A 27,401-nucleotide genomic window follows, 5' to 3' on the forward strand; every position below is an offset into this window, starting at 1 on the left:
TCCCTGTTATAATAGGAGTGTCTTTGTTACTCAGGTGGGGAGAGGTTTGGGCCACCCCGGGGTTTTAGGGACTTTGAACCTTGCAATTTAAGTCTGAGCCTGGTGACCCCGACGGTAAAGAATCTGCCTACAATACAGGAGACCTGGGTTCAATCCCTGGGTCAGGAAGATCCCCTGGAGAAGAGAATGGCTACCCATTCCAGTTTTCTTGCCTAGAGAATTCCATGGACAGAGGAGCCTGGGGGGCTACAGTCCATGGAGATGCAAAAAGTCGGATGTGCTGAGTGACTAACGTGTTCAGGGCTCGGTGAGCTTCCCTGGTTGGTAAATGCGGTGCATGTTTTCAGGCTTCCCTCATATCTTAGTTGGTAAAGAATCCGCCTGCAATTCAGTTTTCAATTAGCAATAATCGTGCCTCGGATAAACCTCATTGGCTACGATACTGCCACTGCGCAAAGCTAAGAATCCGCCTGCAATTCAGGAGACCCCGGTTCGATTTCTAGGTCAGGAAGATCCCCTGGAGAAGGGATAGGCTACCCACTCCAGTATTCTTGGGCTTCCCTTGTGGCTTAGCTGGTAAAGATTCCACCTGCAATGTGGGAGACCTGGGTTCGATCCCTGGGTTGGGAAAATCCCCTGGAGAAGGGAAAGGCTACCTACTCCAGTATTCTGGCCTGGAGAATTCCATGCACTGTATAGTCCATGGGCTCACAAAGAGTCAGACATGACTAAGCGACTTTTGCTTTCACTGCATGTTTTCATACATGGATGTGTTGGCAGGATGATGCGTCCCTGAGGATGGCAATAATGTCACATTTGGGAAACCCTCCCAGATCTGGTCCCACTTGTCTTTTCTCTGAGCTGGGGTTATGATTTGTATCTTTGGCTATCATGAAACTATAATCATAACTATGGTGCTTTCTTGAGTTCTGTGAGTCATCTTAGCACATTATTGAAACTGCATGGGGAGTGAGAATCCTTGAACTTGAAGCCAGCCAGTCAGAAGTGGGCAAGGCCGGGACCCCTGAACTTACAGCAGGTGTCTGTAACTGAGCGCTGTGTCCTTGACCTGGGGAGTTGGTATGAAGTCACTACTGTGAGGCTGCCAGGGTTAATACCATGACGGGCGGCCTGGACCTAAGTTTTAGCTTCCCCCGAAATGGTAAGATTCCCTACCCCCATCAGGTAACCTGGAGCCAGCCAATCAATATGCGCCCAGTAAGAACAAAGGGAGAGCTGAAAAGCCCGCGAAAGTCTGTACCGATAGAATTGCTTTGCAAACATGTAACCAATCCGCTTAAGCCAGTTACTAACCGCTTTTGCATATCTTATAAATTTGTGTAACAAGCTTGAGCTCGGCGCTTTCTGACCCTGCACTATTGTGATGTTTGTGGCAGAAAGCCCTGGCTCAAGACAGTAATAAACTTCCCTTTTTGCGAGTTTCATTGTCTTGGAAGCCTTCTCTCTCTTCCCGCTCGGGGATTCGGACATAACAACTACATGGTGACACTGCCACTTAAATTGTCCGGGCAAAAGCAAAGGCTCCTTAAAGTGCTTTGAGAGACAAAAAGAGGACTTGATTTTGCTCCTGAGATGAAAGGGGAAGAGGGGAGAGGGGAAAAAGGGTTGAGGTACAGAAAAGTTGAAAGGAGCCAGCCAGGTAGGGAGGACTGTCCTCCATGGGGTGACCCTGTGACCGTCCCCCCACCCCACCCCGCTCCAGGTCTTCAGTCAAGGCTACCAAAGTGAAAGGGTCTGTTGTGAGAGTGGACTTGATTGGAAAGGTATGAAGGAACTGGTAGGGAAGGGGAAATTTCGCCCTGCATCCGTCCTGAGGTCTTGTGGCTGGACTAATAGTAAAATTAACACAAGACAGATTAACAGGAGAAAAAGAAACAAAATTTAGTTTCTGTGCATGCAGGTCTCATAGAAATGGAATCTAAGAAGTGGCCAGGGGAATTCCCTGGTAGTCTAGTGGTTAGCACTTGGCGCTTTCACTGCTGAGCCCTGTTTGGGGAACTGTTCCCCAGTTTGGAGAACTAAGATCCTGCCAACCGCTTGGCAGGGCCAAAAAAAGGGGGGTGGATTATACCTCATAGGATCATTGAAGAATGCAAGAATTGCAAGAATACAATCATGGTGGTAGATAGAAATATAATACCCTCATAGATTATGAAAAGGCCTTTGAGAGCGTCCCTGGTGGCTCAGTGGTAAAGAATTCGCCTCCAATGCAGGAGACATGGGTTAGATCCCTGATATAGGAAAATCCCCAAATCCCGTACGCCTAGGGGCAACTAACCCCCTGAACCACAACTACTGAGCCAAGCTCTAGGACCTGGGATCTGCAACAAGAGAAGTCGCTACAATGAGAAGCCTGAGCACCACATCTGGAGAGTAGCCCCCACTCTCTGCAACATGGCAGTGAAGACTGAGCACAGTCAAAAAAAAAAAAAAGGCTTCTGACAAAATTTGGGACGTTTCACTATTTTAGTCCTTTAGTGGACCGGAACCTGGTGGTCTGGAGTCGACGATAAGAAAGTAAGAGAGAGAAAGAGGCTGATAGCGCTTGTTGGTCCTTTAATGGACCGGAACCTGGTGGTCCGGAGAGTAAGAGAGAGAAAGAGGCTGATATCCCCCGGTTTACGCGGAAAGCCAATAGAGTCCTGTTCTTAGGGCGCTCGCTGCTGCACGTAGGCACCGGGCGCCCTCTCGAGTGGGTGAAGGCGCAGTGTGCCTTCTTGAGAGGGGCTTAGAAGCCCGGGCAAGGACCAAAGCTCTGATGGAGCAAAGGTGTTTTAATCAAGATGGCATGGGCATATATACTGTAGTTATTCTCAGCAAAGATAAAGATTAAAATTCCAGACTTGCTATCAAAGAGAGAGTTGCAAACAATCACCTTTTCATAAGAAGGAAGAGGGTACTTATCACTGTAATGAGAAATGCCTGGATTCCTCAGCACTGGGAAAGGCGTGCCTCTCCTCTTAATTCCTGAATATTCAGGAATCAATAAGGGCCAGAGGGTTCGTGACAGATCCAAAACAGCACACAGGAAGCCTCTTGTTAAATGCTTCCTGACACACTATCATTCTATTATTTTACATTAGAAAGTACTAGCCAAGGAACTAACAAAGAGAAAGAAGTCAGAGGTATGAAGATTATAAAAGGGCCATACTGTCACTGTTTGCATATGACATGTTCCCCAATCTAGGAGATTCAAATGAAAAACTATGGTAAAACAGAGAATTCAGGATGTTAACAGGCTATCAAATAAATATGCAGCAATGAATTATTTTCAAATATACGGGGGCAAGCTTTTAGGAAATATAACACAGGGACTTCCCTGGTACTCCAGTGGCTAAGACTCTGAGTTCCCAATGCAAGGGGTCTGGGTTCGAGCCCTGGTCAGGGAACTAGATCCCACATGCTACAACTAAGAGCCCGCATGTCACAACTAAAGATGCTGCCTGCTGCAAATAAGACCCATCACAGCCAAATAAATAAATATTTAAAAAAGGAAGGAAATATAACACAGATAATCCTCATTTACTATAGAAAAACCATAAAAAAGATAAAATACCGTCAAATAAACGATTAGATCCATGAAAGACCTACTTTAGGAACTTTCATTTAAGGACAAACATGAATACTCTTCTGGAGTATACAAAGGAAGTTTTTAACAAATGGAAAAAACAGGACTTCCTTCCCTGGTGGCGCCGTGGATAAAAATCTGCCTGCCAATGCAAGAGACATGATGGGGCAAATTCCACATATAGCAGAGCAACTAAGCCTGTGAGCCACAACTACTGAGCTTGTGCGCCCAGAGCCTGTGCCCCACAACAAGAGAAGCCACCGCAATGAGAAGCGGGGTGCGCACCGCACCGAAGCGGGGTGATCCCCGCTCGCTGTAACTAGAGAAAAGCCTGCCCAAAGCCACGAAGACCCACCGCAGCCAAAAATAAATAAGTAAATAAAGTTCAATTTTTAAAAAATGGAAAAACGAGTCATTTGGGTATGTTAGAAATAGCAGTTATTCCAGATTTATTAAATATTAAATGTAATGTGATTCTAATAAAGAACTTTGTTCGAAATAAGGTAAGCTGACTTTAATTAAGGTTGATATAGTAATAAACAGAAACAAAAAGAGCCAGAACACTCTGAAAGTGGAGTATAATGAGATGGGCTTCCCTAGTGGTTCAGCAGCAAAGTATCCACCTGCCAGTGCAGGAGATGCAGGAGACGCGGGTTTGATCTTTGGATTGGGAAGATCCCCTGGAGAAGGAAATGGCAACCCCCTCCAGCATTCTTGCCTGGGAAACTTCATGGACAGAGAAACCTGGTGGGCTACAAACCCTGGGGTTGCAGAGAGTGGGACACAACTTAGCGACAAAGACCATTGCCATTACATGTAAAATTAATTAGAAAATTTAAGCTACAGTTTAGTATATTATGAAGAAGCATCTTTAAACAAAGTTAGGAGGGAAAAGCTGGGCTGGTTAGTAACTGGTGTTGGGGCAGCCAGGTAGCCATCTAAAAAAGAAAATTAGATCGTTACTTTATACTGTATGTACATCAGGATAAATTCCATATGGTTCAAAGATTCACATATGAATAATGAAACCATACACATACAAACATACCAAGAAAACCTTGAGATTCAAAATCTTGCAGGTTTCTCTCTCTCTTTTTTTTATGGCCATGCCTGGAAGCTTGCAGAATCTTCATTTCCCCACCAGGGATCAAACTATGCCCCAGCACTGGACTGGTAAGAAATTCCCCAAATCTGGCAGGTTTAAAAGAAAAGAGGAAACAAAAGCAAAAATCTCCATGCCAAAAGGCTTTCAGGAAAATGAAAGACAAATGACAAAACAGGAAAAAATATCCATAACTCACATTATAATCTATTATCATGTCTGATCTCACTATGTCATTAGTAGTTACCACAGTCAATAAAGAAAGGACAAAATGATTCAGGAGAGAAAGAGAGAAAAGATATGAATAGGGGCTTCCCTGGTGGCTCAGTGGTGAAAAATCTACCTGCCAATACAGGAGGCGTGGGCTCAATCCCTAATCTGGAAAGATCCCAAAGGTCTTGGAGCAGCCAAGCCTGTGCGCCTCAACTATTTAGCCTGTGCTCTAGAGCCTGGGAATTTCCTACACGCCACAACTACTGAAGCCCGCAAGCCCTAGAGCCCAAGCTCCTCAACAAGAGAAGCCACCACAATGAGAAGACCACGCACTGCAACCAGAGAGTAGCCCCTGCTGTCTGCAACTAGGGAAGGCCCACACAGCAAACGAAGACCCAGCACAGCCAAAAATAAAGTAATAAATAAAATTACATATATACAAAAGAGATGAACAGATAGTTCATGGAAAAGGGAATACATGTGAGTCAAACGAAGAGATATTTAACTTGACTCATGAGGAGAGAAAAGCAAATTAAAACTCTTATGCCATTTTCCACCTTTCTAGATTGGCAAAATTCAGACATTTGATAACACTGTTGGTGAGGCTATAGGGGAAATGCCGACCACCAGCAATTGCTGGTGGGAGCGCAAAGTGCTACAACAAGGATGGAAGGCAACATAGCAATATCTATAAACTTTCAAATGGGTGCATTCAGCTCAGAATTCTCACTTCTGGAAATCCTACAAACTTACGTACTACAGAGAGCTCCCCAGGTGGCGCTAGTGGTGAAGAACCTGCCTGTCAATGCAGGAGATGTAAGAGATGCAGGTTCAACGCAGGTTCAATCCCTGGGTCGGGAAGATCTGGAGGAGGGCATGGCAACCCACTCCAGTATTCTTGCCTGAGAATCCCATGGACAGAGGAGCCTGGCGGGCTACAGTTCATAGGGTGCACAGAGTTGGACATGATTGAAGTGACTTAGCATGCACGCACATACTACAGATATTCTATATAATAAAGAATCTAAGATGTGCCATTATTTTTATGAAAATGCTATATTCACCATCAAATGTAAGATAGACCTCAATTTCAGAGATGTCAGTATATGAAAACTGCATTTAGAATCAGAGTAATACTATATTTGTGCCCATGCTATGAGATATGCAGGCAAGATTATTATAGCTTTTTATTTTTTGGCCAATAGAAAATGATGGGAAAAAACCTAAATGCCCACCAGTATGTTCCTGGTTATGTAAATTACAACATAATCACAGAATGGAATGAAATGTACCTCCTTCGGTTCTTACTGAAAATGCAATGCATAAATCAATAAATATAATTTGCCAACTTCTGTAATGAAGAAAGCAAAACCAAAAAACCACCCAGCTTTGCATTTACTTGTGTATATATAGGGAAACTGGAAAGACAGAAGTACTGTGGTTACAGATGGGAATTGTACTAAGCACTGGGTGGAGGGGGGACAGAGATAGAAGAATTTTCATTGTGCATTTTATATCTGGGGGGCTTATAAATATTTACCAAAACGGTATTAAAAAAGAAAAAAATGCAGAAATTTCAGATATTCTTGAATACACAATTTATCGTATAATATATACAGCATTGACTTTGCTTGTCCTTTGAAATGCCTCATAAAACACAAAACCAATCTTACACTAAAAACTTCTATTGAAACTGACATGAAGAAAACTCAAGAAGAATCATCAGAACTGAAAATTTCCAGTTCTCTCCACGGCCTTCCAGTCCTACAGGAATTCCTGTTCCTATCACTGCTATTTGATGATTTCTTTCGTCACCATGGGCTCTATTGGCAGTTTTTCTTCATCAAGTCTCAATTTTAGAAAACCATTATTTACTTCAGTGAAGCAATTTGAAAAGCCATTTCCACAATGCTGGGAAAAGAATCTGGGTCAATCACAAACTCAAAGGACGTCAGAAGAGTCATAAGGTTTTGACCTTTTTTTCCATTTCTTCTGAATTTTTCTTGATAAGCTTCCTTTTTTTCCCCAACTGTGCTTTGCCTTATTCTCACGTACTTTGACTTTGTAAAACCAAGTTACAGGAGTGGTATATAATACTGTCTTGAAGGCAGAGGTTCTGAAAGTAGTTGCATCATTAAACTATTCTCTACTGATATACTTATCACAACCAAGTTCTTCTATCAGAGGATTGATAATTTCAGATGCAGTCAGAGTTATACTAAATGTTAAAATATCAAAATCCATCCTCTGAGGATTCCGCTGATACTCGGCGTCAAACGCCGCTTCTCTGGCTCTGCAGGCTTCCACAAATCTCCTGCGGCGTCCTTCAAGCTCCTGGATTCGGCCAGGAGCAATCGGGTAGTGTTCCAGATAGTGGCGGAGGAACTGCTGGTAATTAATTCCTAAAACACCAAGTGGGTGACGGAGGCGGAGATATGGCAAGGCAGCAAGGCCTGGGCCGTTCCCGGGCCTGGACCGGGGTCTGCCCTCGGGACCCTCTTCCTCCGCTGGCTCCGCCAACAATCGGGCGACCTCTGCCATCCGGGCTTCCCTGGCCGCTGCCCCCAGGCCTTCTCTGGACGCCGCCATCGGATCTTCCCTGGCCTCCGGCACCGGACCTTCCCCGGGTGAAGCCATTGGACCTTCTCCGGCCGCCGCCATCGGACGGTCCCTGGCCTCCACAGGCTGCGCGGGGGCCGGCTCCGGCCTCCGGCCGCCTACCTCCGCCTGCCGGACGTCGCCGTTGTCATTTACTGCGCCCGCCGGCGGGACACCTTTGTCCGCGGGCAGCTCGGACATCCCGGGTCGCGGGGTCAGCTCGGCCGCTCCCACAAATACTGGGATAACGGCACAGCGCGGTTAGCGATGTGCACGTACGTGCACGTAACTGCGCGTGCGTGAGCGCTGTGCACACTGCTCCACGCTGTGTGTGCAAACTCAGGTGCCCGAGCGTAGGGTGCGCGGCTGAAATTGAGCACTGCGCATGCGTCCTGCCCGCGCGCCCGCAATCTTCCAGGTGCCACCTAGCGGCTGGAAGAGCCAACACACCTGAAATCTTCCCGGGAACGTCTGAGGGCGGTGTGTTAGGCCGCTTCAGTCGTGTGTCCCACTCCTTGCGACCCTTTGGAGCCAGGCTCCTCTGTCCATGGGATTCTTCAGGCAAGGATACTGAAGTGGTTTGCCATTCTCTCCTCCAGTGGACCACCTTTTGTCAGAACTCTTCACTATGACCTGTCTTGGGTGGCCCTGCACGGCATGGCTCATAGCTGCATTGAGTTCGCACGTCTTTTCACCACGACAAGACTGTGATCCATGAAGGTGTGCGCCACCAGGAAAGTCCTCTCAACTTTTTTTTTTTTGGTACAACATACCATGCAGAAAAAAATATACAAAATATAAATATACAACCGAATGACTTATCGCAAAATGAACGTCCGTATGACCACCACTCGGGTCAAGGAATTATTTCTAGTATCCCGGAATCCTTCCTCCCTTCTTATCACTTTCTACCTGGGGGTAACTACTATACTGATGGTATAGTAGTGGTAATGGTGATCATTTTCTTGCTTTTCTTTCTGTTTTACTACCTAGGGATGCATTCCTTAATTTTGCTTGTTTTGTTTTTTTTTTAAGTTTATGTAGTCTTGTGTCTCGTTTCTTTCACACATTATTTTTACGATTCACCTATGTTTTCATTGTAATTATAAATAGATCATTTTCTTGATAGTTACATGTTCATTACCATTATTTTTATGTCTCATAGTATTGCAACATACATCTTAAGTACTGACTCTCCAATTATTTTTTCTTTATTCTAATTAACATGAGAAATATCTTATAAAGAAATTCCCCCTTTAATGTTGTTCTCAATAACCCCCGTTGTGATGCCATGATTCACGGGCATCAGCAAATATAGTGACTCACTGTTTTCTGCCCTGTCAGGAGCAGTTATTTTGAGGCATTAGGTCTCATCTGCAGATCATAAAGTTGAATTTTTATTTTCCTAAGCATTACATTGATAAAACACAACATTCAGCCTGTGTTGCTTCAAACACAGCTTCCCCCCAGCCTCTCTGCAGTCTCTTAAGTGTGTGTGGCTCCTTCAAGGTGCCCAGGCTAGTTTGGAGACCTAAGGTCCATTGCTGCCACCCTCAGGCTGCCTGAAAAATCACAAATATTTAATAAGAGAATTTCCAGACTTAGATGGGATAGGAATAGCTCTAAATAAAATCATGGTTTACTCGGGTCTTCCCTGGTCTTATCCGCCTGCCAATGCAGAGGACACGGGTGCGATCCCTGGTCCTGGAAGATCCCTCATGCCACAGAGTAACTAAACCTGAGAGCCACAACTATTGAAGCCCGTGAGCCTAAAGCCTGTGCTCGGCAACAAGAGAAGCCACTGCAGTGAGAAGCCTGTGCACTACAATGAAGAGTAACACCTGATCGCTGCAACGACAGAAAGCCCGTGCATAGCAACAAAGGCCTGGGGCAGGCAAATAGATAAATAAAATTATGATGTTTCGGGAATTCCTTGGCAGTTCAGTGGTTAGGACTCTGATCTCCCTGCCGAGGGTATAGGTGTGTGATGCGGCCCCCCAAAATCTAAAACACCCCCCCCCCCATTTTGGTGTGTTGAACAAAAATGCTCATGTGGGGGAGATGAAAGCAAATGTTTGAGATAGATTCCAGGTTAGCTATTGCTCCCAATATTTTTCCTGTGTAGTGGCTGCAGGATCCTTGTCTCTGACTCATTACCAGTGTTTCAGAGTCATTTGAGGACAATTTCAGTCATGCTGCAGACTAAACAATCAAGGGAGCTGATACCAGGGGCTCCACACTGATATATTCTTTACAGGAAAAATAAGAGAGATTATAAGGAAAGAGACAAGATCTGCTTTTCCCAAAGGCTGCAAAGTCTGTGATAAATAGCACTGGTGGGAAATTTGTCCTTCCTCTGACCAAAGATATCCTTTAAAGGATAAATACCCATGTTAACCTCGAAATTAAATCTGTACTTTTATGGATATGGGATGAAACCACAACTCAGAATGTGCACTTGGCTTAAATAATTGGGGGAATCATAACGTACTTCTTGTATCTGTTTTTCCCCCAAAGACTATTTTTTTAAAAATTACAATTTTATTTATTTGTGGCTGCGCTGGGTCTTCATTGCTGTGTGTGGGTTTTCTGTAGTTGCAATGTGCAGGTTTTTCATTGAGGTGGCTTCTCTTGTTGCGGAGCACAGGCTCTACGTGCATGGACTTCAGTAGTTGGAGTACTTGGGCTTAGTCTATCCAAGGCATATGGAATCTTCCTGGACCAGGAATCGAACCTGTGTCCTCTGCATTGACAGAAAGAAAGAAGAAAAATGTAGCTCAGTTGTGTCCGACTCTTTGTGACCGACTCTTTGTGACCCCATGAGCTATACAGTCCATGGAATTCTCCAGGCCAGAATACTGGAGTGGGTAGCCTTTCCCTTCTCCAGGGGATCTTCCCCACCCAGGGATCCAACCCAGGTCTCCTGCATTGGCAGGCAGACTCTTATCAACTGGACCTCCAAGGAAGTCCCATTCTTGCATCCTTATTACCCATGATTATCCTAGACTTTACATCTTCTGCTCACTAGATGGGCTTGAACTGACTTAATGGTAGATATGACCAACCTAGACAGCATATTAAAAAGCAGAGCATTACTTTGACAACAAAGTTCCATCTAGTCAAAGCTATGGTTTTTCCAGTAGTCATGTATGGATGTGAGAGTTGACTATAAAGAAAGCTGAATGCCGCAGAATTGATGCTTTTGAACTGTGGTGTTGGAGAAGACTCTTGAGAGTCTCTTAAACAGCAAGGAGATCCAACCAGTCCATCCTAAAGGAAATCAGTCCTGAATATTCATTGGAAGGACTGATGTTGAAGCTGAAACTCCAATACTTTGGCCACCTGATGTGAAGAACTGACTCATTGGAAAAGACCCTGATGCTGGGAAAGATTGAAGGCAGGAGAAGGGGATGACAGAGGATGAGATGATTGGATGGCATCACAGACTCAATGGACATGAGTTTGAGTAAACTCTGGGAGTTGGTGATGGACAGGAAGAGCTGGTATGCTGCAGTCCATGGGGTTGCAGAGAGGAACATGACTGAGCGACTGAACTGAACTGACATGGTAAATATAGGTGCCTCTTTCTCTAAAGGGCTTTTCCATATTTGCCTCTCTCTCCTGAGCTACTTAATGCTGCCATGAGACCTAAGCATGATGTTACAAGCCTTGTCTCTTTTCTCAAGATTGTTACTGTGCTAGATTAATTGTAAAGTAGCCCACATTCTCCATCCTCTCTGTTTCCTACACCCTTTGTGATAAGAGTTTGCAGTTCTTCTCATCAGAAGGTGGATTGTTTTTCTCTATCCCTTGAATCTGAGCTGGCCTTGTGACTTGCTTTGACCAGTAGAATGAGGCAGAAATGATGGTGTGTCAGTCTGGAGACTGAGCTTCAAGAAGCATTTCTTTCTTCCATTCTCTCTTAGACTCCTGTCTTGACCATGAGAACAACCCTGGACCAGCTTGCTGGATGGTGGAAGACAATTTGGGGCTGAGGAAAGTGGTCTCAGACAAGGTATATAAGACCAGTCAGTCCTTGGATTTTTTTTTTTTTTTTTTTTTCGGTCCTGGGAATTCTGTCTGTTCAGTGCTTAGGACTCTGGGCTTACACTGTTGGGGCCTGGGTTCAATCACTGGTCAGGGCAGACCAAAAAAAAAAAAAAGATCAGTCCCCAGCTGAGCTAGACTTAGGCTTAGGCTCATTGGCTAAATAAATGCTTGTTATTTTATGTTGTTATGATGAATGTGAATTGCCATGCAACATTATTACCACGACAGATAACTGTTCCAGAAATTGGTATCAGGAGTTAGTAATGTTCTAAGAAAAGGCTAAAATACAGAGCAAAAGCTGTGAGGAAATTGTTAGTGGAGCAGAAAAAATGATGACCTATGTTACATTGTAGTGAAATAATTGGCCAGCTGTTGCCTGTGATTACCCAGAAATAGAAACAGAAATAGAAAATGGAAAGTATTTGGCTAAGGCAATACTGAGACATAACGCTGGTTACTCACTGCTGAGTATCATAAGGGTTAGCAAGAAAGGGCTGACCTATAGAAGGAACTGACTGATTTCCCAGAATTTAGAGGAACTACAGAAGGCCTATGACTTGCTAGGTTGGGAAGGAAAAGCTTTGCTCACATCCAGTCTCTCCAGTCACAAAAGGCGGTCAAAGTGAAAAAGCCTGTGAGTACTGATCAAATTAAAGGTGTGGCTTTATGACCCTTTATTAAGAGCTCAAAAATATGAGGCAATGCCTCCCAATGAGACAAAAGGATTTCTAGAAAGTTTATGGGCATGGTCCTGTAGAAAAATGACCTTAATACAAGAAGAAGTCTAGAGAGCAAGGTGCCCCCAGCTTTTTGAGATGAAGTGCAATGTAATATTGTTTAAGTTTTGGGCCTCCAGGTGGCTCAGATGGTAAAGAATCTGTCTGCAATGCAGGAGACCTGGGTTCGATTCCTGGGTTGAGAAGATTCTCTGGAGAAGGGAATGGCTACCGACTCCAGTATTCTTGCCTGGAAAATTTTCATGAACAGAGGAGCCTGGGGGGCTACAGTCCGTGGGGTCGCAAGGAGTCAGACATGACTGAGTGACCAATTCTCCCCACTTCCCCCACTTCCCAGTCCCTAACAACCACCAATCTACTCTCTGCTTCTGTGACTATGGATTTTTTAGTTTCCACATATAAGTGATACCATACAGTATTTGTCTTTCTCTGTCTGACTTATCTCACTTAGCATAATGCCCTCTAGGTCCATCCAGGCTGTCACAAATGGCATGATTTTCTTTTTTCTCACAGTGGAACAATTTGTTGTCATTCAGTCATTGAGTTTTGCTCGACTCTTTGCAACCCCATGGACTGTGGCACGCCAGGCTTCCCTCTCCTTTACTGTCTCCTGGAGTTTGCTCAGATTCATGTCCAATGAGTCAGTGATGCTATCTAATCATCTCATCCTCTGCCACTCTCTTCTCCTTTTGCCTTCAATCTTTCCCAGCATCAGGGTCTTTTCCAATCAGTCGGCTCTAGCATCAGGTGGCCAAAGTATTGGACCTTCAGCTTCAGCATCAGTCCTTTCAATGAATATTCAGGGTTGATTTCCTTTAGGATTGACTGGTTTGATCTTGCTATCCAAGAGACTCTCAAGAGTCTTCTCTAGCACCACAATTCCAAAGCCTCAATTCTTTGGTGCTCAGCCTTCTTTATGATCCAACTCTCAAATCCGTACATGACTACTGGAAAAACCATAGTATACAGACCTTTTGCCGGCAAAGTGATAGCTCTCCTTTTTAATACACTGTCTAGGTGTGTCATAGGTTTCCTTCCAAGGAACAAGCGTCTTTTAATTTCATGGCTGCAGTCACTGTCCAAGAAAAGAAAATCTGCCACTGCTTCCACTTTTTCCCTATTTGCCTTGAAGTGATGGGACCTGATGCCATGATCTTAGTTTTTTGAATGTTAAGTTTTAAGCCAGCCTTTTCACTCTCCTCTTTCACCCTCTTCAAGAGGCTCTTCGGTTCCTCTTCATTTTCTGCTGTTAGAGTGGTATCATCTGCATATCTGAGGTTGTTGATATTTCTCCTAGCAATCTTGATTCCAGCCTGGCATTTTGCATGACGTACTCTACATACCTGGGGTTCCTATATGGCACTAGTGGTAAAGAACCCATCTGCCAATGGAGGAGATGCAAGAGATGCAGATTTGATCCCTAGGTTGAGAAGATCCCTGGGGAAAGGCATGGCAACCCACTCCAGTATTCTTGCCTGGAGAATCCCATGGATAGAGGAGCCCTTCAGGCTACAGTCCATAGGGTCGCACAGAGTTGAACACGACTGAAGTGACTTAGCATGCATGCACTCTGCATGTAAGTTAAATAAACAGGGTGACAATATACAGGCTGTCGTACTCCTTTCCCAATTCTGAACCAGTAAGTTGTTCCATGTGAGGTTCTAACTCTTGCTTCTTGACTGGCATACAGGTTTCTCGGGAGACAGGTAAGGTGGCCTGGTGTTCCTTTCTCTGTAAGAATTTTCCACAGTTTGTTGTGATTCACAGTCAAAGGCTTCAGCATAGTCAATGAAGCAGAAGTAGGTGTTTTTCTGGAATTCCCTTGTTTTCTGTATAATCCAATGAATGTTGGCAATTTGACCTGTGGTTCCTCTGTCTTTTTTAAACCTAGCTTGTACATCTGGAAGTTCTCGGTTCACATACTGCTGAAACCTAGTTTGAAGGATTTTGAGCAAAACCTTACTAGCATGTGAAGTGAGAGCAGCTGTATGGTAGTTTGAGCACTCTTTGGCATTGCCCTACTTTGGGACTGGAACGAAAACTGACCTTTTCCAGTCCTGTGGCCATTGCTGAGTTTTCCAAATTTGCTGACATATTGAGTGCAGCACTTTATCACTATCATCTTTTAGGATTTTAAATAGCTCAGCTGGAATTCTATTACCTCCAGTAGCCTTGTTTGTAGTTAGGCTTCCTAAGGCCCACTTGACTTCAGATTCCAGAATGGCAAACTCCGGGTGAGTGACCACACCATCGTGGTTATCTGGGTCATTAAGACATTTTTTCGTTATAGTTCTTCTGGTGTATTCTTGCCACCTCTTTTTAGTCTTCTGCATCTGTTAGGTCCTTACCATTTCTGTCCTTTATCATGCCCATTCTTGCATGAAATGTTCCCTTGATAGTGCCAGTTTTCTTGAAGAAATCTCTAGTCTTTCCCATCCTACTGTTTTCCTCTTTCTTTCTCTCTATCTCTCTATATGTGTATATATATATATATATATATATATAAACATATATATAGAATATATGTATATATATATAGTATCTGTCTATCTATCTATCTCATCTTCTTTATCCATTTACCCATAGATAGAAATGTAGATTTTTTTCCATATCTTGGCTATTGTGAATAATGCTGCAATGAGCACTGGTGTGTATAGACACCTCTTTGAGATCTTGATTTCATTTCTTTTGGATGTATACACAGAAGTGGGATTGCTGGATCATAGGGTAGACCTATTTTTATTTTATTATTTTTTTTAAGAAACTTTCATACTGCTTTCCATTGTGACTATACCAATTTACATTCTCACCAAGAGTGAACAAGGGTTCCCTTTTCTCCACATCCTTCCCAACACTCGCTATTTCTTGTCTTCTTGATCACAGTCATTCTGACAGTGTGAGGAGATACCTCACTGTGGTTTTGCTTTGCATTTCCCCAGTGATAAGTGATGCTGAGCATCTTTTCATGTACTTCTCGGCCATTTGTAGTTCTTCTTTAGAAAAATGTTCATGCAAGTGCTCTGCTCATTTAAAAATCAGTTTGTTGTCTTTTTTTGCAATTGAGTTATATGAGTCCCTTATATATTTTGGACATTAACCCCTTATCAGATAGATGGTTCGAAAATATGTTCTTCCATTCCATGGATTGCCTTTTCATTTTGTTGAGTGTTACTTTTGCTCTGTGGGAGCTACTTATTTATTTAAAATTTTAATTTTTATACAATTTTAAGGCTTACTTCTCATTTACAGTTATTACAAAATATTGACTATATCCCCCATGTTGTACAGCACATCCTTGAACTTATCTTATTCCTAATGGTTTGTATCCCCCACTCTTCCTCCACGCCCCCACTGGTAATCACTTGCTTGTTCTCTGTGTCTGTGAGTCTATACAGAAGCTTTCTAGTTTTATGTAATCCCACTTACTCATATTTCTTTGCTTTTGGTATCATATCCAAAAAAATTATTGCCAAGATCTATGTCAAGGTGCTCTTTCCCTACGCTTCCTTCTAGGAGTTCTGTGGTTTCACGTTTTACGTTTAAGTCTTTAATCCATGACAAATTAATTTTTAAAATTTTATTTATTTATTTGACTGTGCTGGGTCTTAGTTGTGGCATGCAGAATCTTCATTGGGGCATGTGGCCTCTTTAGTAGCGGGATGCAGACTCTTTTAGTTGTGACACGTGGGATATTTCACTGCAGCATGCGAACCCTTAGTTGTGGCATGTGGGATCTAGTTCCCTGACCAGGGATCGAACCCAGGCCCCCTGCATTGGGAGTTCACAGTCTTAGCCATTGGACCACCAGGGAGTCCCCATTGCAAGTTAATTTTTGTGAACGGTAATAAAATTGGGGTCTATTTTCATCTTCTGTCTATTTTAGCACCCCACACAGTGTTTTTTTTATATTTTTTATGTAGTGGGCACTCAAAAAATATATGTTGAATCAGAGTGAAGTTAAGCTCCCTCTTCCCCACCACTGACTTTCACATACCAAGGTGTCCGATATTCCTGAAGCTCCTTTGAAGCCTCCCAAATCCCCGAAACTAAATGAATGATATGGAACTCACAAAAATACATTCAGTAGGTTTAAAATATCTTATCCAATGGGTGTGCAAAGAAAATAACTATCTTGCTTGACTTCTATCTGTATCATTTTTGGTTTCCTTTCATCTGTATCTTATAAAAGCTCTGAAGCTACCAAAGAAAATAACCCACCCCATTCATCTACTGCCTGGGACACAATATTTCTGCAGGACATGTGACGGCCCAATAACTAGGACAGCTGTTCTCAGGACCTAGAGAGACTCGCTTGTTCTGAGTTTCACAAATTCGTCTCTTTGTATTTGTGACTTGCTATTGCCAACAATGGAATTAGGACATTGATCTGTCATGCGTGTGTGTGCTAAGTTGCTTCAGTTGTGTCTGACTCTGTGTGACCCTATGAATTGTAGCCTGACCCCCTCCCGAGGCTCTTCTGTCCATGGGATTCTTGAGGCAGGAATACTGGAGTGGGTTGCCATGCCCTCCTCCAGGGGATCTTCCCAACCCAGGGATCAAACCCTTGTCTCTTAGGTCTCCTGCATTGGCAAGTGGGTTCTTTACCACTAGTGCTGCCTGGGAAGCCCTTGAGCCCAATAATGAATTCTTTCTAATTATATCAAAATTACTTTCTTTTACCTTCAAAATAGTGACATTATACTGGAAATACTGATACAAAACTGTAGTGACAAACATCTTCCATAACCTACTGTGGTTTTCTTCTAAATGCAGAAATTTCTGTTTCATTTCCTTGTCTTGTTTCCATATCCGTTGTTGTTATCAGAGAAAGAATATAGACACAGTAAAGGCCCATCATTTATAAAGAACTTCCATCTTACCCAGTCTTTTTTATAAAAAATAAGTTTATTTGTTTTAGTTTTGGCCGTGCTGGGTCTAGTTGTTCTCGGGCTTCTCATTGCCACGGCTTCTCTTGTTGCCGAGCACAGGCTCCAGGCTCTAGGGCTTCAGTAGTTGTGGCTCCCAGGCCTTAGGGCACAGGCTCAATAGTTGCAGTGCTCCGGCTTAGTTTTGCTCCACAGCATGTGAGATCTTTCCTGACCAGGGATCGAACCTGTGTCTCCTACATTGGAGACACAACTATGGAACCCATGTTCTTTACCATGGGTTCTATGGGTAGTTCTATGGGTAGTCTTTACCATGGGTAGTTCTTTTCCCAAACTACCAGGGAAGCCCTTATCCAGTACTTGAGCATGAGACTTATTTGCTTTACACAAAGGGGCTCAGTGGCTAAGTCAGAACATTTAGTATTAACAGTGCAGTGGCCAGAAACCATCATAGAGCTTGCTCTCTGATACCACGTGGTTGATTTTTTTTCCTTATGACTAAGCTGTGGCTCATAGGAACTTAGTTCCCCAAACCCGAGTACTTGGCAATAAAAGCTGAGTCCTAACCATGGACCGCCAGGGCAGTCTCCTCACCTAATTGATGTGAGCCTGGATTGGTAATTGTATTAATATCCCTAGGTGGCCATAGCAGATGAGCACAAACTGGGTGGTTTAACACAACAGCAGTGTATCCGCTCATAGTTCTGGAGGCCAGGAGTCTGAAATCAAGGTGTTCAGCAGTATTGCACCCGCTCTGCAGACCTCAGGGGAGAAGGCAGTCTCTTATCTCTTCCAGTTTCTGGGGGTTGTTGACCTTCCTTGCCTTGTGGCTCTATCACTTCCATCTCTCTGCCATGGTCACATTGCTTCCTTTTCTCTCTCTCTTTAAAAATGATGTGGAATACGGGTTCTAGGGCTCAGGCTTCAGTAGTTGCGGCTCCCAGGCTCTAGGGCACAGGCTTAGTAGTTGTGGCACACGGGCTCCTTTGCTCCATGGTGGGTACAATCTTCTGGGACCGGGGATCGAACCCATGTCTCCTGCACTGGTAGGCAGAGTCTTTACCATTGAGTCACCAGGGAAGCCCACAAGTTATTTTCTAACCAAATCCTTGTGATAGGTTCAGTCATACTGTCTGAAAGCTAATCCGATGAATAGTGACATAGTCAAGATTCCCATGATGTTAATTCAGTTATATTATCTTCATCCCTCTTTCTTCCCAACCCACCCACAATAGAGGCCAGTTTACTAACTTGGTAAGCAGTTTCTGTTGCAATCCTACTTGAGCATTGACAATGGTGTCTGGTATAAAGGAAATGCTTAATTCTTATTTACTGACTGACATAATAAGTTCTTTCTTTCCACAGAAAAATTTTTCCAGCATAGCATGACAATGTTGTTCTTCACCCCAATTCTAAACATATTATTGAGGTCACACTGAGCTTCTGACCAATCAATAATCATTGGATTGATGACCTGACTCTTCTTCAAAATGAATATATTTTATTTATTTTTGGCTGCTCTCTGGACTTTCTCTAGTTGCGGCAAATGGGGACTACTTGGGGCCACTCTTTGTTATGGTGCGCAGGCTTCTTATTACGATGACTTCTCCTGCAGAGTGTGGGCTCTAGGCTCGAGGGCTTGGTAGCTGTGGCCCCCAGGGCTTAGTTGCCCTGAGGCATGTGGGATCCTCTGGGATCAGGGATCGAACCGGTGTTCCCCTACATGGCAGATAGGTTCTTAACCACTGGCCCACCAGGTAAGTACAAAAGGCATATTTTTAAAAGGTGGTCATCAAGTATATGTCAATAAAAAAAAGATAAATTAAAAAAAAAGATGGCCATTTTGTTTTAATCTCTAGCCTATAAGGGTGAAAGTGAAAGTTAGTCACTCAGTTGTGTCCGACTCTTGGTGACCCCGTGGACTGTGGCCCACCAGGCTCTTCTGTCCATGGAATTCTGCAGGCAAGAATGCTGGAGTGGGTTGCCATTTCCTTCTCTAGGGGATCTTCCTGACCCAGGGATCAAACCCAGGTCTCCCTCATTGCAGGCAGACTCTTTACTGACTGAGCCACCAGGGAAATTACTGGTGAGCTACAAAGGTAGCTCATATTTTTGGTAACATTCTTCTGCTGTCCGAGTTTGATTTTTTTGATATCCTTTTCCCCAAGTCACTACTGTGAATAAACCTTGGAAAGATAAGTTTTCACATAAACCACTAAATAGGGGGAATTCCCTGATGGTCCAGTGGTTAGGACTCTGTGCTTTGACGGACAACCAAGCACCTGGGTTCAGTCCCTGGTCAGGGAACTGTGACTCCCCAAGCCACGCGGTGCGACATGAAATGAAATAAAATGAAATGAAGAGTTTCCCCGGTGACTCAGTGGTAAAGAATCTGCCTGCCAATGCAGGAGACACGGGTTCAATCCCTGGTCTGGGAAGATCCCACAGGCCGAGGAGCTACTAAGCGGGGGAACCACAACTACTGAACCCGTGAGCTGCAACTCCTGAAGCCTGAGCGCCCTAGAGCCCGTGCTCCACAGTAAGAGAAGCCTCCACAATAGCAAACCCGTACACCGCGAGTAGAGAAAAGCCCAAGCCACAGTGAAGACCCAGCACGGGCAAAAATAAACGAAAAATAAATAATAGAAACCTCTAAATAGAGTTCAGTCCCCAGAGGAGCCTAGAAATGGTTGTCCGGAAGCCACACTCCAGTTAGGACCACTAGGTGGTGTAGTTCAGCCATTATTTCCCAGGACTGGTCCCCCTTGGGTCAGTCTTCTGCCCTCTAGAGGGCAGCCAAGTCAAATTCTTGATAGAAACAAGGGCTGAAAGGAGTTAGAGGGACTTCTCAGATTTGCTGAGGGCTTCTGAAGTTGTTGACCCTGTGAGAAAATTCTAGGCAAGCTGTCAACCACTGCTCATGTCTTCCCATGAGGGTTGTTTGGGGATTATGTCAGAGTGCTTCCTCCCTCATTAACTTGTCAAGTGGGAGTCTTTTCTGAAGTTTTGTATGTGTTTTGAGATGCACTATTTCTGGAAGTCTCCCCTGAACTGAAACTGATCTTACCATTCAGAATCTACTGGCTCATTGTCTTCAAATAGGCAAAAAAAAAAAAAAAAAAAAAAGGCAAAACATTCTTAACCTGTTTCCCCCTTTATGTTTCACTGAGGAAAATGAAGTGGAAGCTGATCTTATACATTCTACTGGGCCAGTTCAAATTAGGCTACACTCTTTGCAACCCCACAGATTGTAGCCCGCCAGGCTCCTCTGTCCATGGAATTCTACAGGCAGGAATACTGGAGTGGGTTGCCATTCCTTTCTCCAGGGGATCTTCTCCAGCCCAGGGTTTGAACCCGGGTCTCCCACATTGCAGGCAGATTCTTTACCGACCGAGCCACCAGGGAAGCCCAGGCTACACTCACTCAGAAAGTTTTCCCAAACTTTCCCAACACCTCTTGTGGAGGCTATGACTGTGCTCATGTAGTAACATCAATCCTGTGACAAATTCTTCTTCTAACCCACTGGTTCTCAGTCTTGTCTGCACACTGGAGTCGCCAGGAGCTTTACTGGTGCCCATATCCCTCTTCTCAAGATTCTGACTTGATTATTGTCAGAAGCAGCCTGGCACTGGGGTTTTTAAGAGCTCTCTAGGCAATGTTAATGCATAACCAAGGTTGTTAGAACCATGGTACTAACCAAACTCTTGCAATCACCCTGCAATTTTTGTTTGAAAGCTAATGAGAATATCTACTCATTTGTTAATTCAGTTATGTTGCCTTCATTTCTTTTTTTTTTTTAATTTATTTATTTGGCTGTGCCATGTCTTAATTTCAGCCTGTGGGTTCTTTTTAGTTGTGGCATGTGGGATCCAGCCCTGCACTGGGGGCTCAGAGTCTCATCCACTGGACCACCAGGGAAGTCTCCTGTTGCCTTCATTTCTGATTGCTCCTAATCCAGACACAATTTTGGCCAACTGATATACTATGAACTATGTCACACCTACATTCCCCAGCCCTTGTTTATTCAGGTACCTTTAACAGTTTCTGACACAAAGTGTGTATTCAGTATGTAATTACTGGATGAAGGAACTAACATTCTTTGGACATATTCTTTCATAAAACTGAGGCCTCCAATATTCTCAGAACCATTCTCTTTTGATGCAGCTTTTACAATGTAAGGGACATTGTGTTTCCTGGCAAATTGTTACTTAATACACTGTTGTTGTTTTTTTTTTTAACTGTTTTTTCCTTCACCAGGTGTATTAAAGAAAACTGGCATTTTGCTTGCATGTCTAGCCTGTAAGACCACAGAGCTTACAAAGTATAGAATTTCGTTAGTGCTCGACATGGCTCTGAAACCATTTGGTTGTTGTTATGACAATGATGATGATGATGTGAAGTTGCTCAGTCGTGTCCGACCTTTTGCGACCCCGTGGACTGTAACCCACCAGGCTTCTCCGTCCATGGAATTCTCCAGGCAAGAATACTGGAGTGGGTTGCCATTTCCTTCTCCAGGTTGTTGTTATGGGGGCTCCAAAGAGCTCTGTACGGTACCACAGTCCTTTATGTCTCAGGGCAGAAAAGAATTCAGCCAAAGGCAAAGTGATAGGTAAGAAGTGATTTATTAGACTAGGACCCTTGTGAGGTTTACAAGTGGGTGGGTGAGAAATGCCACACCCTCTGAGAACTTACTGGGCTACTGTTTTATGTGTGTGAGAGTTGTTCAGTTGTGTCCTACTCTTTGGGATCCCATGGAGTGTAGCCCGCCATGCTCCTCTGCTCATGGAATTCTCCAGGCAAGAATACTGGAGTGGGTTGCCATGCCCTCTTCCAGGGAATTGAACCCAGGTCTCCTGCACAACTGGCAGATTACCACCTCAGCCACCAGGGAAGCCCACAGTTTTATAATCAAAGGAAAAGTAAGGAGGGGGAGAAGTACTTCTTTGTCATTCTTGAGTAGATGTCATGCTTCCATCATCAGCTTCTCCTCCAAGTTGAGCAGGGGAGTTTTCTTGTCCCTACCTGGTCAAGCCAGGTCCATAAATTATTGGTTTTTTATGTGTGCAGAGAGAGTGTCCTAGGGATCATTTAACTTATTGAGCTCACTGGGCAGGCTGTGGGGCTCATGGCAGTAGTATTTTATTGTTTGGGGGCATGTCTTGTGCTTCTGTTGCTAAGCAAGCCTGCCTGGTTTTGTGGTTAAGCAAAACTGCTTTCTTTCCTTTTTAAAGAAAGTGTCTTCTCTTTCACTTATTTATTTTTGGTTGAACTGGGTCTTCGTTGCTGCCCAAGCTTTTTCTCTAGTTGTGGTGAGTGAGGGCTACTCTTCATTGTAGTAGGTGGGCTTCTCATTGCCGTGGCTCCTTTAGCTGCAGAGTATGGGCTCCAGGCAAATGGGCTTCACTAGTAGCTCCTGGCCTCTTGAGCACAGACAGGCTCAGTAGTTGTGGCACATGGATCTTCTCAGGCCAGGGATTAAATCTGTGTCTCCTTCATTGGCAGGTGGATTCTTTACCACTGAGCCACCAGTGAAGCCCCAAACCTGCTTTCTTGAGCAATCATTAACTTACAGGGGTCTCCCATATTTTTTCTACTTATAATCTTTTAGTGGAATTAACTAATTATCTACTTTGTCCCTATCAATTCCACTGTCTACAAAACCATAATCCTGAGGAGAGTGATGGTTCTCCACAGCCAGGAGAGACTCTGTTCTCGCTTTTTCCAGACATACTAAGGTTTCACAAACGCTTTTCTTTTTTTTTTTTTGGCCATGCTGTGCAGAGTGTGGATCCTAGTTCCCTGACCAGGGACTGAACCTGGGCCCACGGCGTGAAAGCCCCGAGTCCTAACAACTGGACCACCAGAGAAGTCCCACAAATGCTTTTCTTTATAAGCATTAGTGAATACATCCAATGATGGGAGACAGGATTCACTACTGTAACTGCTTTAGAAACAACCCAGGCTGAACCCTGAAAGTCTCACCTCTGAGGATTGTTTTCCTTCTAAAACATTCCTACGTCTAGCTGCAGTGCTGGAGCGTCCTGCACAGAGCAAACCATTGAGCACTTCTTCCATAGAATGTAGATTTTTCCTGGGAGTCCCAGTGCAAAGCCATGGAGACAGCTCTCAAAGCAGAGACTGAGCATCTCTTCTTTCCCTCTCTTTTTTGGCCACGTGGCATGTGGGATCTTAGTTCCCTGACCAGGGATCAAACCTGTGTCCTCTGTATTGGAAGTACAGAGTCTTAACCACTGGACCTCCAAGGAGTCCTGAGGTTCTCTTCTGAACTCTTTTACTGCCATCCCACCTCCGTGTGGATGGTTTCTGTTGCTACATGTAATGACAAAGGGTATGTGTGTGTGTGTGAGTCTGTGTGTTACTTAAAGCCTTCTCTGTCCCAGGGATGTACTATGTACTTATGTTATTATTGTTTAGTCACTCAGTCATGTCTGACTCCTTTTCAACCCCATAAACTGTAGCTTGCCAGGCTCCTCTGTCCATGGGATTTCCCAGACAAGAATACTGGTGTGGGTTGCCATTTCTTTCTCCGGGGATCTTCCTGACCCAGGGATTGAACCCGTGTCTCCTGCATTGGTAGGCACATTTCTTACCATTGAACCACCCTTAATCTTGGACTTCAGCCTCCAGAGATATGAGAAAATAAATGTCTTATTGTATAATCCGCCCGGTCTGTGGTAGCTACGGCAGCCCTGGGGACAGATACAGCTCACCCAGTTCTCACAGCCTCCCTATCCCACAGCTCCTAGGCTATGTGATGACTCCAAGCTCAGGAAGACCTGCTGAAATGACTGCGCATCTGTGGACTCTCCCTCCCCTTCTTGCCCCTCCCTATTTGAGGACTCATGACACTCAAGGTGGGGGATAAAAAGTGATGATGAAGCATCTGGAGAGCAGGAATTCACCAGGGTGTGGAGAAAGCGGAAAAAAGTCTGAATGCGCCACTTAAGTGGTCCTGATAATCTTTTCTCTCGCCCATGCCTCTCTCCTAATTACAAAGTGCAGGCTTTCTGCTGGGGTACAGCTCCTCCTTCCCACTGTGACTATGCTGGGGAGTTTGTGTGGCTCATTTGTGTAACCACCTGCAGGTGACTTAATAGCTCTGTGACTTAGGTTCCTCCGGTATGAAACTGACATAATATTCACAGTACCTACCTCATAGGGGTGTTGTAGGAATGAGTCTGTTAACTCATGTCATGTCCTTGTAACAGCACAGAACTTATTAAGCTCAATGAAAATGTTGGGTATTTATTACTATTAATCTGGCCCATCAATTGGGTGCCAGCTGTCCACCTTCAGTCCCCCTCAGTTGTGTGGGAGCAGTAGATGTTGGTGCTGGGAATGAGGCTGCTCACTTTTCTCCTGAAGGCTGGAATGTTCCCACAGGGAACAGAGGGTGAAGGGCATATGGTTTGACCCAGGATGAGGTGGAAGGGACGAGAGGCTACAGGCACATTCACGCCGACCCACCTCCCTCTGACTCAGGCAGAGGGAACAACCATCAGCCCATACCCAGGTCAGTCACAAGACAATATATTAATAAGAGGCATACAATGGGGCACACGTTTATCTTCTCTCTTCTCCTTGGAGCTGTGGTTAAAGGCCCCCAGAGAAAGGGGAGGGATAGGGAGAGGTTTCCAGCTCCAGCCCCCGTCTCACCAGGCTGGCAGGCATTGTCTGAGTAAGATCCTGCCTGTGTTTTGGAGTGCTGAGGAGAAGCCTTTCTAAGGGGGCATCTGGTAAAGTAATTAGCCTCCAACGAATAAAAATAAATGGAAAAAAAAATGCGGGGGGGCATCTGATGGGGATTCTTCAAGCCACCCCTCCACACCAACCCCATCTCAGAGCCTCGTCTCTCCATGACTGAAGGCTTTCTCAGGAACCACGCTGCAACGCTGGATCATGACACAGACATTCCACTAAGAGGTATTTATTTGGTTGTGCCAGGTCTTTGTTTTGGCATGCAGGATCTTTAGGTGCAGCATGCAAACGCTTAGTTGAGGCATGTGGGATCTAGCTCCCTGACTGGGGATCAAACTCAGGGTCTCTGCATTGGGAGTGTGGAGTCTTAGCACTGGACCACCAAGGAATTCCCACAAGTACCCCATTTTTTCCCATCCTGAGTCTAAGAAAGTTTTATGTGGCTCCAAATGACCGGAGGCTACTGCTCCTGGGAGCGAGGCTGGCTGGCCTCAGGGCTGCAGCCCACACTTCCTCCTGTGAACCAGGAATAAGTGGTAATTTGCTTTGGTAATAAAAATCACCCAAATCTCAATGGTTGATGGCAACAGAGTTTATTGTGATTATTTTTAAAATTTTAATTTATTTTTTGGCTGCACTGGGTCTTCATTGCTATGCGTGGGCTTTCTCTAGTTGTGGTGAGTGGGGGCTACTCTCCATGGCGGTGCACGGGCATCTCACTGCAGTGGCTTTTCCTGTCGCAGAGGACTAGCTCTATGCCCTCGGGCTCACTAGTTGTGACCTATGGGCTTAGCTGCCCCAGGGCATGTGGAATCTTCCTGTACCAGATGTCCCCAGAATTTATTTTTTACTTGCAATCTGCTCTGGGTTGGTAGTGATTCTGTTCCATGTATCTTCCTCAATTCAAGATTCAGCCTGAAGAAACCTTGCCTTCATGCCATTCCTGTGGCAAGATGGAACATAGAAATGGTGGAACTACACATAGAAACATAGAAATGATGGAACTACGCTCTCCAAATTTCTGTCCAGAAGTGACACTCATCACTACGGCTCACATTTCACTGGCCAGGTTAAGTCAAATGGCAAAGCATGGTGTCAATGGGTGGGAGGTCTCTGCTTCTGTTGGAACCAATAACATCATTTACCTCCCCAATTCATTTTAAAGTATTTCAGAGCACACACACACACAAATTAATGGAGCTTTTAAATTCTTTGTATAAAGTAAGTATACCTATTTTAAAAGCTAAGAAAGACTACACAACAGCGCATATAGCAATCTCACTTATGACTATTGATGGAAAAATCCTAAACAGACTATTCATAAATAGTATCAGTAGAACACTAAAAGAATAATGCATCTTGATCAGATTGGCTCACTTCTTGAATCAAGCAAGGTTAGGAAATTCTGTTAATTCAGCAGAGGAACAGATCTAATAAAAATCATGTGGGCAGTGAACCACAGAGCCCCAATAAAGACTGGGGACACCAATTTTCCTTCCAGGTGTTAAATTTAGAACTTGGATCTTAGGGTTCTTTCTTTTCTCAACTTGCTTAATATCCATGGGCTTTGCTATTTTCAAGTTGCTGAGTCAAGCTTTATTCTTGTAAAACCAATCTTTGTGGTGAGGCAAAGATAAAAGATACTTTCCACAATGCAGACAAAAGAGTCTGCATCAATCAAGATTTTTCTAAAAATTTTTCTAAAACCTGGCTTCAGAAGATCCAACATTAATACTACCTGTTTTCTGTTGTTTCCTGATGATACTCTTCCATTTTCTTCAAACTGAAAGAACTGCTTTCTTTCCCCCTATTTACAGTCCGCTGCACTCCACACCACATGCCCCAATAAAAATGTTTCAGTTGTAGGACTGGCAAAAGACTCTCTTAAATAAATCCAAAAAAGGGCAGGGTTCTCTGAAGGCAGCCTTCTCCTCTTTTGATGTGCAGGATATCGCATGTCTTTCAGCCTATCATAGTCGAGTTCTGCAGCCAGGCAACTGAGAACCACAGATGCAAAGAGATCTTTCATGATCTCCAGATAAGACGTTGGGAACGCGTTTGCCAGAGGCCATCGTGGGCTGTTTCCTTTGCTGTACACATATCCATGAACGGAGAAGGCAATGGCACCCCACTCCAGTACTCTGGCCTGGAGAATCCCATGGACGGAGGAGCCTGGTGGGCTGCAATCCATGGGGTCGCTAAGGGTCGGACACGACTGAGCGACTTCCCTTTGACTTTTCATTTTCATGCATTGGAGAAGGAAATGGCAACCCACTCCAGTGTTCTTGCCTGGAGACTCCCGGGGATGGGGGAGCCTGGAGGGCTTCCGTCTATGGGGTCGCACAGAGTCGGACACGACTGAAGCGACTTAGCCGCAGCAGCAGCAGCATCCATAAACGCCCAGCTGGGTTTGCCATACCCTCTTAACCGGCTGCCCGGGGTGCTGGGCACACATTCCCCAAACAGAGGCTGCACTTGCTTCAAGTCAGGCCCGAAGCCCTTGGGCT

At 44.4% G+C, this 27,401-nt stretch overlaps 1 protein-coding gene and 2 pseudogenes across 1 annotated transcript; 1 reads left to right on the forward strand and 2 right to left on the reverse strand.

Annotated features, from left to right (window-relative positions):
• Positions 1 to 382: 382 nt before the first annotated feature.
• LOC133055372 (U4 spliceosomal RNA) lies at positions 383 to 460 on the reverse strand (annotated as a pseudogene).
• A 6,025-nt stretch (positions 461 to 6,485) lies between these two features.
• Positions 6,486 to 7,846, reverse strand: LOC133054354 (EP300-interacting inhibitor of differentiation 2). The gene has a single exon (XM_061139285.1). It carries the CDS (start codon positions 7,701 to 7,703, stop codon positions 7,044 to 7,046), a length of 660 nt encoding a protein of 219 aa, XP_060995268.1. The 5' UTR covers positions 7,704 to 7,846; the 3' UTR covers positions 6,486 to 7,043.
• LOC133055090 (glycine cleavage system H protein, mitochondrial-like) overlaps positions 7,770 to 27,401 on the forward strand; it is a 34,687-nt pseudogene continuing 15,055 nt past the window's right edge.

Source organism: Dama dama, chromosome 4 (assembly GCF_033118175.1).
Source record: "Dama dama isolate Ldn47 chromosome 4, ASM3311817v1, whole genome shotgun sequence".
Taxonomy (NCBI): domain Eukaryota; kingdom Metazoa; phylum Chordata; class Mammalia; order Artiodactyla; family Cervidae; genus Dama; species Dama dama.

Excerpts from the sequence above, each read along its gene's own strand:
- LOC133054354 (XM_061139285.1), bottom strand. The coding sequence starts at position 7,703 with ATGTCCGAGCTGCCCGCGGACAAAGGTGTCCCGCCGGCGGGCGCAGTA.